The sequence below is a fragment of the Rhyacophila brunnea genome, unplaced genomic scaffold (genome assembly GCF_057557595.1).
Source record: "Rhyacophila brunnea isolate RB1 unplaced genomic scaffold, BYU_Rbru_1.0 scaffold_14, whole genome shotgun sequence".
NCBI classification, from domain to species: Eukaryota; Metazoa; Arthropoda; class Insecta; order Trichoptera; family Rhyacophilidae; genus Rhyacophila; species Rhyacophila brunnea.
Window position 1 is genome coordinate 33,475,963 of NW_028232796.1, and position 11,782 is coordinate 33,487,744.

Genomic DNA, 11,782 nt, shown 5'->3' on the forward strand with positions numbered 1-11,782 from the left:
TACTAGGACCATACTCTGACTCATACACAAATTGAAAAACAATATATTTACTTGCCAGACCCAGGATTCGAACCTGGGACCCACGACGCTATAGTCCGACGCTTATGCCGTGCGGCCATCGTGGGAGTAACACGTGCACACTAAACTTTGTCAGTCATATTTATTTGTTTTCATTGAACTAAGACTTCAAAAAATTTTATGGCATAATTTCAGATATTTTATAAATAGAAGAATACTTTGTTATTTAATATCCACTATGGTTTGCTTTAGTCAGGGTTTAATTGAATTTAAAAAAATAACCAATACAATCTGCAGTTTGTATCATTAGATAGTAAAATCAACTGTGTATCAATGGGTTAAATAATATAAAATAATGTACTCACTTGAGGATCTATTTCGCGGTGAATATTCCTTTAGTATATCCAATAGCAGCAAAACCTTGGGCGCAGAAAACATGTGTATTTTATCATAGCCCGTACGTTTCTTCATGTGCTTCTCAAGAATAAGACGCGCCTTGATACAGTAGTAGAGGAGGCATTGAATAATTCTGTTCTTTTCTGGCGTACTGACCGACACCTTCAGCCTCTCCAGCAGCACAATCTTGGCCAGGATGGACAGAGAACCGCCAAAAGGACCAAAATGCGTCACGTGACCAATCACTGACTCAAGGGAGTTCTTCAGAAGTTTATTGAACTGAAATTATAATAAAGAATATGCAATCGTTTGTATAAAATTCGAAGGTTGCAATCCAATCGAATATATCGTCTCTGTTCTGGCAGAACACACTAACTGGAGAATACTAGTTTTGAGTAATTTGACTTTGAAGTTGTTAAAATGTTTGAAATAATGGTCTATCATGTGAGTTTATTAAGTAATCGTAAAAAGGATGACTTCAAAATAAAGACTGTTTATTTATTAAGAAGGTTTCCAGACGGTAAAGTTTGAAATAAGGAATTGGTACTAACTCAATATGTCATTTTTTCGAATTAGTGTCTTCTGCCAGAACAGTGACGATATGATACCATACAGTCGAACTTGGTTATTACAAGGAAGATGGGACCGACTGAATTTGCTCATTATAAGCGGTACTCGTTATATCAGAGTATAGGTATTTTTAAATGAGTGGTCACATAACGAAAAAAGTCGAAAATAAAAAATCTGAAAACCTTCGTAAAAATCCCCGAAACAAACATGGCCTTCATAAACTACACAAGAACTTGTTTATTGTAATGAACGCTGGTAGGTACCTACGGACTTCACAAACCTTGGATTTTTCAACCATGTGCGTGGATACTTTTTCATTATTGTCGGCGAAAACAACAATTAGACACTTAACTAGTGTCATAAAAGTAATCCGTCTCCCAGCGGCATCCTGTCCGATCGGATTTCATTGCTTAGGGTCGAAATGTTTTTAACGATCGACACATTAACAGTATTTTAGTTTGGTATATCCAATAAGTTGCTCGTTATAACAGTCAATAAATGTATGGAGTCACCCACGATGGCCGAGTGGCTTAAATGCCGGCCTATAGAGTCGAGGGTCCCAGGTTCGAATCCTGGGACTGGCAAGTAAACATATTGTTTTTCAATTTGTGTATGAGTCAGAGTATGGACCTAATAGGTTGAGCAAGTGGCTGACATCCATTTCTCGTAAAAACAAAAATCTGTCAATACAAACCTCCACTCTGTGGATGATCCTATTAGGATCGGACATGGTCGAAAGAAGAAAGAAAAAATGTATGGAGAAATTATAAACCAAATGTCATCGAATGTTTCCTCATTACATCCGAGATCTCGCTATGTCCGAGTTCGACTGTATTATAAAGTTTTGCAAAATAGTTATATATGTCTGCCCCTTAGTTGGAGCATATGGATACCACACAGCTCCTCCGAGAATCCCTTTTCCTCACCAGTCTTCTCGCACCTTCCCAGGTCATGCCTCCATTCCCAGGGTCGCAAAAAATTATTTCAATGGAATAGTACAAAACTAAAATCAAATTCCATCAAGTATCCCCATTATAGGGGAAAATCGATTGTTTTAATACCTTCAGGGTGTCTTTCGCAATGCGAATGGTGCCGGCAGGAGCAATCGAGTTTGTGTTGTCATCGGGAAGTTTCAGTTTTGAGGCGATTTCTTGTGCCAACCGGAGAACCTCCAAAGCCTTTTCGACCAAAGGGGCGTGTTCCAAACCTTCACCAAACGGAGCGATAACCTCTCGAGGGTTTGTGGAGAAACTGACGAGGAAAAGACAATATTATTTGGACAAAGTATAATATATGAGGCGTCTAATCGATTAGTCCACGATTTATTATTAGTGGGAAATTACATTTTTATGCGTCGGGCGTAACTAGTTAGTTTCATTTTTCGATCATATTTTGTTTTCATTATACACATTTCTATTATAAACAAAGCGTGCTGTTCGATAGTTTTGACAAAAAATATGATGTAGTCAGAGCGATGCAGAGTGAGAGAAATGCAATAGACTTCATGTAAGAGTACAGTCCGGAAATAATCACTATAACAATAATTAAAATGATTACGTGTCATGTAAATTATACATAAAATATTTCACCATAGCAAAGTTCGCCGTGAGCTTTCTTATCGGAAAGAGATGACCATATACTATACGGTCTCCAATTTTATTAGATTCAATATAAACATTAATTCAAGTTGATTTTGGCAAAATTCATGAATTCAAGAATGAAAACCTAACCTAACCCAAAAAATAATCCAGTATATCGGCTATTTTCAAAATTTGTTAGCTGCTGGCTTCCTGTAAAGTGTAAACCGACAAGAACCGTGTTTTATTTAGACATGAATTTTATGTCAGTACTATACGACAATAAGAGTTTGGACGGTCTTTAATATACGGCCATATATTTCCGATACAACATTTCACGGTGAAGTGTGATACAGCGAACTGCATACGTATAAGTTTCCAGACACAAATTAAAATTACCCTATGTGTCTGCGCAAATTCAAGGTTAAATTGTTGCTGTAGGTGAGTAACCCCTATTTGCAATTCATTCATGAAAAATAAAATCAAATAATTGGTTTCTGTAAATTATTTTTTTGTTTAATTGAATTTTTAACCATTACACAGAGTTATTTGGACACGAAAAATGTAATCAGGGTGTCACGTTGCAGAAGCAACGACGCACAGTAAGAGCAGTCTAATGAGTACAGACACAGAAAGTACAATTACCTTAACACGTCATCCCAAGAGTTGGTGGTACAAACTTTGGACTGGAAGCTCATCTCTAGTTCCCGTATTTCATTCTGGACTTGTGAAGGGTTAACATTTCGGTTTAACAACGTAGCTGTTAAGCCTGGAAATTAAAAATCAAGTTTAATATCACGTCGAGGATCAATCCATGGGACTCTTATCACACGCCTCCTATAGTATAACATTGCAGATTCCTGAAATGTTATTTTTTTTCTTGCTGTCTGTCCATGTTGTAAAGCCGTTTTTATTTACGGTCTAGTTTTTTCTCCTATACAGCAAAACCTTGGATTGCGAGTAACTTGTCTGTGAGTGTTTTACAAAACGAGCAAAAATTTTGAATAAATTTTACTTGATAAAAGAGAGAGCTCTTGCTATGAGTAAAATTTTGTAGAAAAACACCACCTTAGTAGTAGTAGCAGTGAGTAATGAAAATTTAATACAAGAATATTTTGGATTACAAACACGTATTTGGAACAAATTATGCTTGCAATCCAAGGTTTTACTGTACGATCGAAAAAATATATTTTTAGATATATTTTCTACACCTGCGAAAAATATTGTGCCTGTAAAAATATATGTGTATACCAGTGGCGTGCGGTGACTTTTGAGAACAGGCATGCTCTTCATTATAAGTAGTTTTATTTTTCAAAACAGTTATTGTATGTTAGATACGTAAAATATTCTTAATTAAACTGGATATCTATATATTATGGAGAATTTGTGTGGAATATCGGTATGTATAGAAGATTATTATTTATAGCTAGATAGAAAAGTTACAAAAACTATTTCCATTTTTAATCACCAAACCGTTTTGATTTTGTAAAAAAAAGTATGTGAAATCACTTTATAAATATATGAAATGAATGAAACTAACAGCACAGAATGAATATGTAACTTCGCACATAAGAATTGCATGCGTAACACGCTGTACTATGATCGGCCGAACTGCGTAAAACTTGTTTTCTTCCGTAAATGTGCGCAACACATTAGCATCCGTAGAATGTCGAGTTGCTGGCACCGGTTGTTTACGTTATGTCAACGGTTCTGTTCATTTTTCGTCAAAACTGACAATGCAAACAACGCACTGATCACAACTTATGAATTGGATAGGTATAATATGATAAGTATATAATACTGTGATTATATGTGCCCATTTCCACAGTTTTTACTAAATGAATGTTTCTAATCTTATGGACATACATATTATTATTAAATGAATGAATGAAATATTTTTTATGGTTATAATAATCTAGGGACGCGCCGCATCTACAGCATCTATTAGCCATATATGAAAAAAAATATTCAGGGAAATAAATATTTGGAGATGGAAACATTTGAATGAATGCAGAAAAATAACGAGTTATGAGCCACCCACATCAAAAAATTTGATAAGCGATAAAAGTTAACCTCGGAGGATTCGTGTATTGTGCATATTCAATCCAAACAAGATATCAACTACAAATTGATCCTGATAAAGAGTGCATTATTTTTTGTAAAATAAATAAAATGTAATTTTAATCACTTAACCGGATGTATACCACAAGCGCGTTTATGCGATCTACAAATCCGTCCATGCAAGGCCGGCCATAGAAAATGAGCATGTATACACTCTGTACTTTACACTCACTACACCAGCCCCGGTATGTTGTTTTACATAAATTATTATATAGTACACAATATACTGCCATCTCTTGTAATCATGACATTCTTAACCGATAGACAAATCTTCAAGACATACTTTTAATATATTTCTAAGGTTTTATTTTTTCATAGAAATTCATGGCCCGCATTGGAACCAAATTTTAGATGTATGGAAATATATAATTCGTTATATGGCATTCTGCTTTGCGGCAAACTTTAAAAGAACGTATCTTGGCTGTAAAGTGAGGTACTTATTAGTGTCTTTACTAAGTAGAATAATAAATTTTTTTTTTTTTTTAACTTGACTAGATGACGAGTTATTCAATGGTTACCCAATAGATAATTAAGGATTCAGATTACCTAATATTCTAGGTTTCATGTCATTGGGGACGTCCTCGAACCTCTTCATAATCTGCCTCATGGGGTGCGAGGAGACAGCGTGGTGGCACTCGTCAAAGATCATCAGGTTTATTTGTGACAGAGATATGTAGTTATGCTGCACAAGATCCAGGAGAATCTGTGATGTCATCACTAGAACCTGAAACAGCAGTTAAACGTTTTAAATTTGGTCCAATTACCCAATCATAGGAAACTGGATGTTGTTACAATGTAACGTGTGTCATGTCAAAAAATATACCCTGTGTTGTCATTATTATGGAGAAAAAATTGCTAATGAGATAAGTTTTTAAATAATAATACTTATGGCTATCTGAATCAACAGGATGTGTACAACTAAATTGTTTCGGGCACCGATATATTCCATCATCATCATCATCAGGGGCGCGACAACCCGGTGTGGGTCCTGGCCTCCTCCAACAGCTCCCTCCACCAGTCCCTATCCAGTGTGACCGCTTTCCAATTTGCTACCCCCAGAATACGGCAGTCACTGGCAGCTCCATCTAACCAGCGAATCTTTGGCCTCTCTCTTCTTCTACGTCTTATTGGATTACTGGACATCACTCTCTTTGCCGATTCATTGTCATTCATACCGTGCACATGACCTAGCCATCGCAGTCTCCCTATCTTAATTGATTGAACTGCGCTGCAATCTTCGTACAGCCCGTAGAGCTCAGCATTATATCTTCTTCTCCAATTGGTGCCATCCCTGATCGGTCCATATATACGGCGGAGAATTTTTCTTTCAAAGATGTTTAGGGCTCGTTCATTTCGCAGAGTTAATGTCCAGGTTTTCGATGCGTAGGTGAGCACTGGCTTTACAAGTGTCTTGTAAAGAGTGCTTTTAGTTCGGCGAGATAGTAAGCGGGACTTAAAATGTCTTAACAGACCAAAGTAGCATTTATTCGCAGACATGATTCTCTTGTTGATTTCTTCTGTAATATCATTATGTCGAGTTACAAGAGATCCAAGGTATATGAAACTGTCGACCGTATCAAACTTGTATGCACCAATATCTAACTTTGGTGCGACTTCTCGTGGTGTGACATAGACAGGCATGTATTCAGTTTTTGCCTCATTTATTTGTAAACCCATTCTTTTGGCAGAGGCTTCTAGTGCTGTGGATGCCTTTTTCAGTGCCAATTCTGATATGGCAATGATGTCGATATCATCGGCATCATATCATCGATATATTCCACTTAAGTAAATTTAGTTATACTTAGTTTTAGATATTTTATAGATATAAGAATATTTTTTATTAAATATGGTTTGATTTCTAATGGATTTAATTTTTTTACTATTCCTACTCAAATGGAATAGTACAAAATTTAAATCCATTAGAATTTAAATTCCATCAAGTACCTTCGATCGATAGTATTAAGAATATGGTTTGGTTTAGACAGGACTTAATGAATTTAAAAAAACTAACTTAACTAACACCATCTGTAATATGTATTCTTAATTCAACGAAAACAAATAAGTATGACTGAAAAGTGTGTACTAAACTATTATGGTTTCATTTAGGCATGGTTTAATTGTAAACTGCAAATTGTATTCTTAGTTAGTAAGTATGACTGACAAAGTTTAGTGTGCACTATTTATGTTGAATGTTAACAGCCTACTTCCACCCCTCGCTGCTGTCTCATAGCATAAAAGTATTAAGCTTGCTAAAAATGAACGTGCAATGAGAAATCACTCATTAATTAAGCCATTGGCCTTACTCCCAGGGATGCATCGCCTATAAACGGTTGGTAATTCCAGTTTATTAGTAGTGTCCTTTCAACATCTTCGCCTTTACCTGGATTTGATTGAGCTGTGTAATCCAATCGCTATGGCACCAGAGGTCAGTCTTGTCTTCGCTGCTGTACCCGTTGATTGAGAGCGAGGTGAGATTGGAGAGGACCTCGGTTTGCTGTTCCACCAGAGTGACAGTGTTCACCAGGTAGAAAGTCCTCTTGCCGCCCTCCGAAAAGCTGGGCATCACCGCCTCCTGGAGCCTCTTTATTAACTGGACAGCTATGAATGTTTTTCCTGAGCCCGTCGGCAGATAGATGATGGTATTCTGCTCGAGGGCACATTTTTCCAGATGTATCTGGTATGACCGAGGCGTCATGTCCGGTGACCCCATTTTTAATTGTGAAACAGCTCTGGGGGACCTGTGTAAATAAAAAGACAATATTTTTAAATTGTGGAATATTTTGTAGAATTATTTGATTTGTAGGTTACAAGTAAATTGTACATAAAACATTTCACCGTAGCACAGTTCGCCGTGACCTTCGTATCGGAAAGAGATGACCGTATACTATATTATGGTCTCCAATTTTATTAGATTCAATATGAACATTAATTCAATTCCATGGCAAAATTTATGAATTCAAGAATGAAAACCTAACCTAACAAATAATCCAGTATATCGGCTATTTTCAAAATTTGTTTGCTGCTGGCTTCCTGTAATGTGTAAACCGACAAGAACCGTGTTTTATTTAGACACGAATTTATGTCAGTACTATATGACCCAAAGACGTTGGACGGTCTTTAATATACGGCCATATATTTCCGATACAACATTTCATGGTGAAGTGTGTTACGGCGAACTGCATACGTACAAGTTTCCAGACACGATATTTATGTATATATTACATACATATTCTTTTACAAATACATTTTTTGGCCATTGGCCTCAATGACAGTAGTGTAGTTAGTAATAGAAGTGAAACAATCACAAACTCCCAGGCTTTGAGAAAATCACATAATTATATAGTGACCTCATCGGGAATTGAACCCGGAGCTCCCTGGTGAAAGGCCAGCGTCTTACCCACTAACTGCGAGGGCCGCCATAAATATAGGCATAACGGCGTAGTATTTTCGAACCCGTCAATGAAAAAAGTTGGGGTGGAAACGGAGATACAAAGATGACTAAAAAATGTTACGCATTTACTCGAAAAAGAAAACATGTCAATGAATATATTATTACTAATATAACAATAAACATAACATTAAATGGACGCATGTTGAATTTTTAGGACAAATTATGTTTTGTTCCGCACGCGTTGTTTGCACAATCTGCGTATGTTGAAATTCTTTTTTCATTAAATAAATAATGTAGTACAGTACTCTCTCAGTAATCAGCCGCTCGATTATCTGACAATTACTATAATCCACAAAAAAAAAGTGTGAAAACACAAAATCAAGCTCTATAATTCGCCGGTATTCATATGTAAAATTCAATAGTCCGTCGCGTGCCTATATTAGCTGTCCATTGTCGTACTTAATGTAGATGAGGCATGTAACAACCTACCGGGACGAGCAATAATGTAATCGTGAAAAAAACTGTGGCCCTCCATGAATCAAGATGATGAAACCTGGGAACCGGAAGACGTAGTTCCATTAGAAGAATTGATTCAGAGAGCGACTGAAAACTCAGAGCTAATGCGAAATGTTTTAGATGAACGGATAGCAGAAAGTTCTGAGGGGTATGTGCCACTTCCGACTGAAGACGAGCTCGTAAATAAATACATCAAGAGGCTTGGATTCTAAGGATGAAGGCAATAATAATTGTCAACCGATCAAATCAGAAGATGCACTAACCGGGACTGATGCGTTACAAGTAAATGAGCAGAGGAAAATAATGCTACCGTCAACACATTCCTCACGCTGCATAAATAATTGAGATGACACAATCTTCCAACAATATTCAGAAAAACAAACAACACGGAACAAGTGGTTGTGTTAAGTGATTTACTGTTATAAATATGTATGTAGTTAATAAACATAGTTTATAATTAATCCTTTCTATGCCGCAATTAGTTAATTGATAGTAATTAACTTAAGAATTGGTGTAATTAGGGCGTCCAAAGACGCTTTGGGCACTTAACCGGTTAATATGTATAATTTAATACATAATTGATTTTGATTATAAAAAACCGTAAGTTGCTAGTACAAATTTCTCAATAAAAACTATTTGTACGAAATACCTGTCTTAATTTTTACAATATTTTGTAGATATTTATGCACTATAATCCGCCGTTTTCACTAATTGGACACTTGTCTGGTTTTTCGGTGGCGGATTACCGAGAGAATACTGTATATCTAAAAATAGTATTTTACTTGCAGCCCGCCACCGTTCATTTTATATTCCTAATGACAGGACAAACCTCTACTCTGTGGAGGCCCATATGATCCTATTAGGATCGGACATGGTCGAAGAAGAAGAAGAAAATGACAGGTAGCCCTTCACCCAAAAAGTTTGCCCAGACCTGTTCTAATTGATGGGAAGATTTATGTTCTAATGAAAGTGACTCATTTCCCATGACTAATATTGTATATACAAAATATATTAGTGCTTTATTTAACTTTTTTCTGATCAACAATTATTGTGAATTTTTACCTCACAAGATTCGAAAGCTTTTTACGCTTTTCCCAGCTGCCAAAGATTTAAATTTTCCTTTCTGGATCACAAAATGATATTAGGGATATTTACTAGCTTACCTGAGTTGCAATTTGTAGTTTTTCCTTTTAGAATCATGTGTGGAAATTTTCTTAACTTACCCATCAATACCCTAAAGCGTCAATGACATTGAGCTACTTTACGAGTTGTTTATTGGCAAATTTACAATCTGCCTGTTAAGTCGCCTGGTGTCATCATCGAACAAGCTAACAAGCAGATTGTAAACAATCTACCGAGAAAAGTTGAAAGCCGGTCAACTTTACACGCTATACGCCGGCGTGTGGGCCTACTGCGTGTGCGACCTCCCGGTAAAAAACGATCTACGTTCTGGCAAAATAGTCGCTAGATTGTTGGCTTCTCAGCGAATGAAAAGTTTTGTGTGTCATCATCACAATCGCGGTAGCTGAATCGCCCGCTTTTAAATTCGCCAACAGCTCGTAAAGTAGCTCAATGCAATTGAAGCATAACAAGGTTTTTTCAGTTTTGTTCAGCATGTCATTTGTCATTTGTCATTTTTGTCATGTCATGTTTTTTTGCATTCAATTACATTGAGCTACTTTACGAGCTGTTTGTTGGCAAATTTAAAAGCGGGCAATTCAGCTACTGCGATTGTGATGATGACACACAAAACTTTCCATTCGCTGAGAAGCCAACAAGCTAGCGACTATTTTGACAGAATGTAGTTCGTTTTTTACCGGGAAGTCACTACTACTCTACGACGCAGTAGGCCCACACGCCGGCGTGTAGCGTGTAAAGTTGACCGGCTTTCAACTTTTCTCGTTAGATTGTTTACAATCTGCTTGTTAGCTTGTTCGATGATGACACTGGGCGACTTTACAGGCAGATTATAAATTCGCCAACAAGCAGCTCGTAAAGTAGCTTAATGTCATTGACGCATAAGTAGGTAATAGGTAAGTATAGGAAAATCGTTTTACAGTCGCACCATGGGTACGGCAAATGCAGCTTGCAGTTGTAGTGGTATTGTTTACTAGCATTGAAACAGGCATTGTCGCAAGCAATTCGATATACGCGCGAATCGCCTATGGTGCCACTGTAGAATGATTTACCTATAACTATTACTGTTCTTATTTTAAAATTTACGATATTTCAAACAATAAACAAATTTTCAAATTTAGAACATATACCTACTCAGGTAGGCTTTTAAAAGAAAAATAAGTCAAAAGATACAGTGAAAAATTAAGAGGCGAACAGTCACGAGTATAAATATTAGCGCATACCCAATTTATGCTAAAAAGAGATACTGATATTTACAATTGTAATATTTTGACGTTCCTTTAATCTGGCTTGGTGATAAAAATATTTAGGCTCCAGATACTGCAAAGCCTCACCGTCGATTGACTGCTTATGATGATTTAAAACAAGGTAGGAATTTTAGAAAAAATATATCTAACCCATAATTTATAAAATGAAAATGTATGTATTGATAACAGAAAAGAAATTAGAAGCGACATACCCGGATGAAACATGAACAAAGGGTTTTCACATCACGTACGTATCACAGTTTTATTAGGCAATTAATAATACGTGCATAATGTTTAATATAAGTACAAAGCGTCAAAATACTAACCTAAAAATGTCACTTCGAATTAGTCTTATTTCAATAAAAAATCATATATTTCTTCTTAAATATAAGAGAAAATATTTTTAATTAACTGAGCACTTCAACTGCCGACGCTTCTGAGTTCCGATACATTTACGATTGCGCAATAATTTAAAAGATATCATAATGAAATTACCTTTTCTCGAATGTAACAAGTGAACGTAAACAAACTTCAAAACTGACACTGACAATCGAGATTTAATGTCGCCAGTTATAGTGATAAAGGTTTCCATATGATAGAATTTCCAAAAATTCAACGACGATAGTTGGACGGTAGCGATATAGAAAAATGGTTATTTTTAAAATTCAGTAAGTTGGTGTTTTTAAATCTCACCTTATATTAAAGAGATAATTGAAATGTCTGCTCGACAAATTGTAAAATACATTTTTCTTGTATCGAGACCGACCCCGACCAGAATCATTGGCGGCTCCCCTACCTATCGCTAAGTT

General features: G+C 36.2%; 1 protein-coding gene across 2 annotated transcripts in view; it reads right to left on the reverse strand.

Annotated features, from left to right (window-relative positions):
• Nucleotides 1-11,518, reverse strand: part of Dcr-2 (Endoribonuclease Dcr-2) — a 71,380-nt gene extending 59,862 nt beyond the window's left edge. For both annotated transcript variants that reach the window (XM_085942210.1, XM_085942209.1), the window contains exons 1-6: nucleotides 11,469-11,518; nucleotides 7,063-7,420; nucleotides 5,229-5,406; nucleotides 3,207-3,330; nucleotides 2,046-2,235; nucleotides 384-693 (exon numbers count right to left, since the gene is read on the reverse strand). In XM_085942210.1, coding sequence (XP_085798336.1) covers nucleotides 384-693; nucleotides 2,046-2,235; nucleotides 3,207-3,330; nucleotides 5,229-5,406; nucleotides 7,063-7,392 — 1,132 coding nt within the window. In that variant the 5' untranslated portion in view covers nucleotides 7,393-7,420; nucleotides 11,469-11,518. The remainder of the gene's footprint in view (nucleotides 1-383; nucleotides 694-2,045; nucleotides 2,236-3,206; nucleotides 3,331-5,228; nucleotides 5,407-7,062; nucleotides 7,421-11,468) is intronic.
• Between the last annotated feature and the right edge of the window lie 264 nt (nucleotides 11,519-11,782).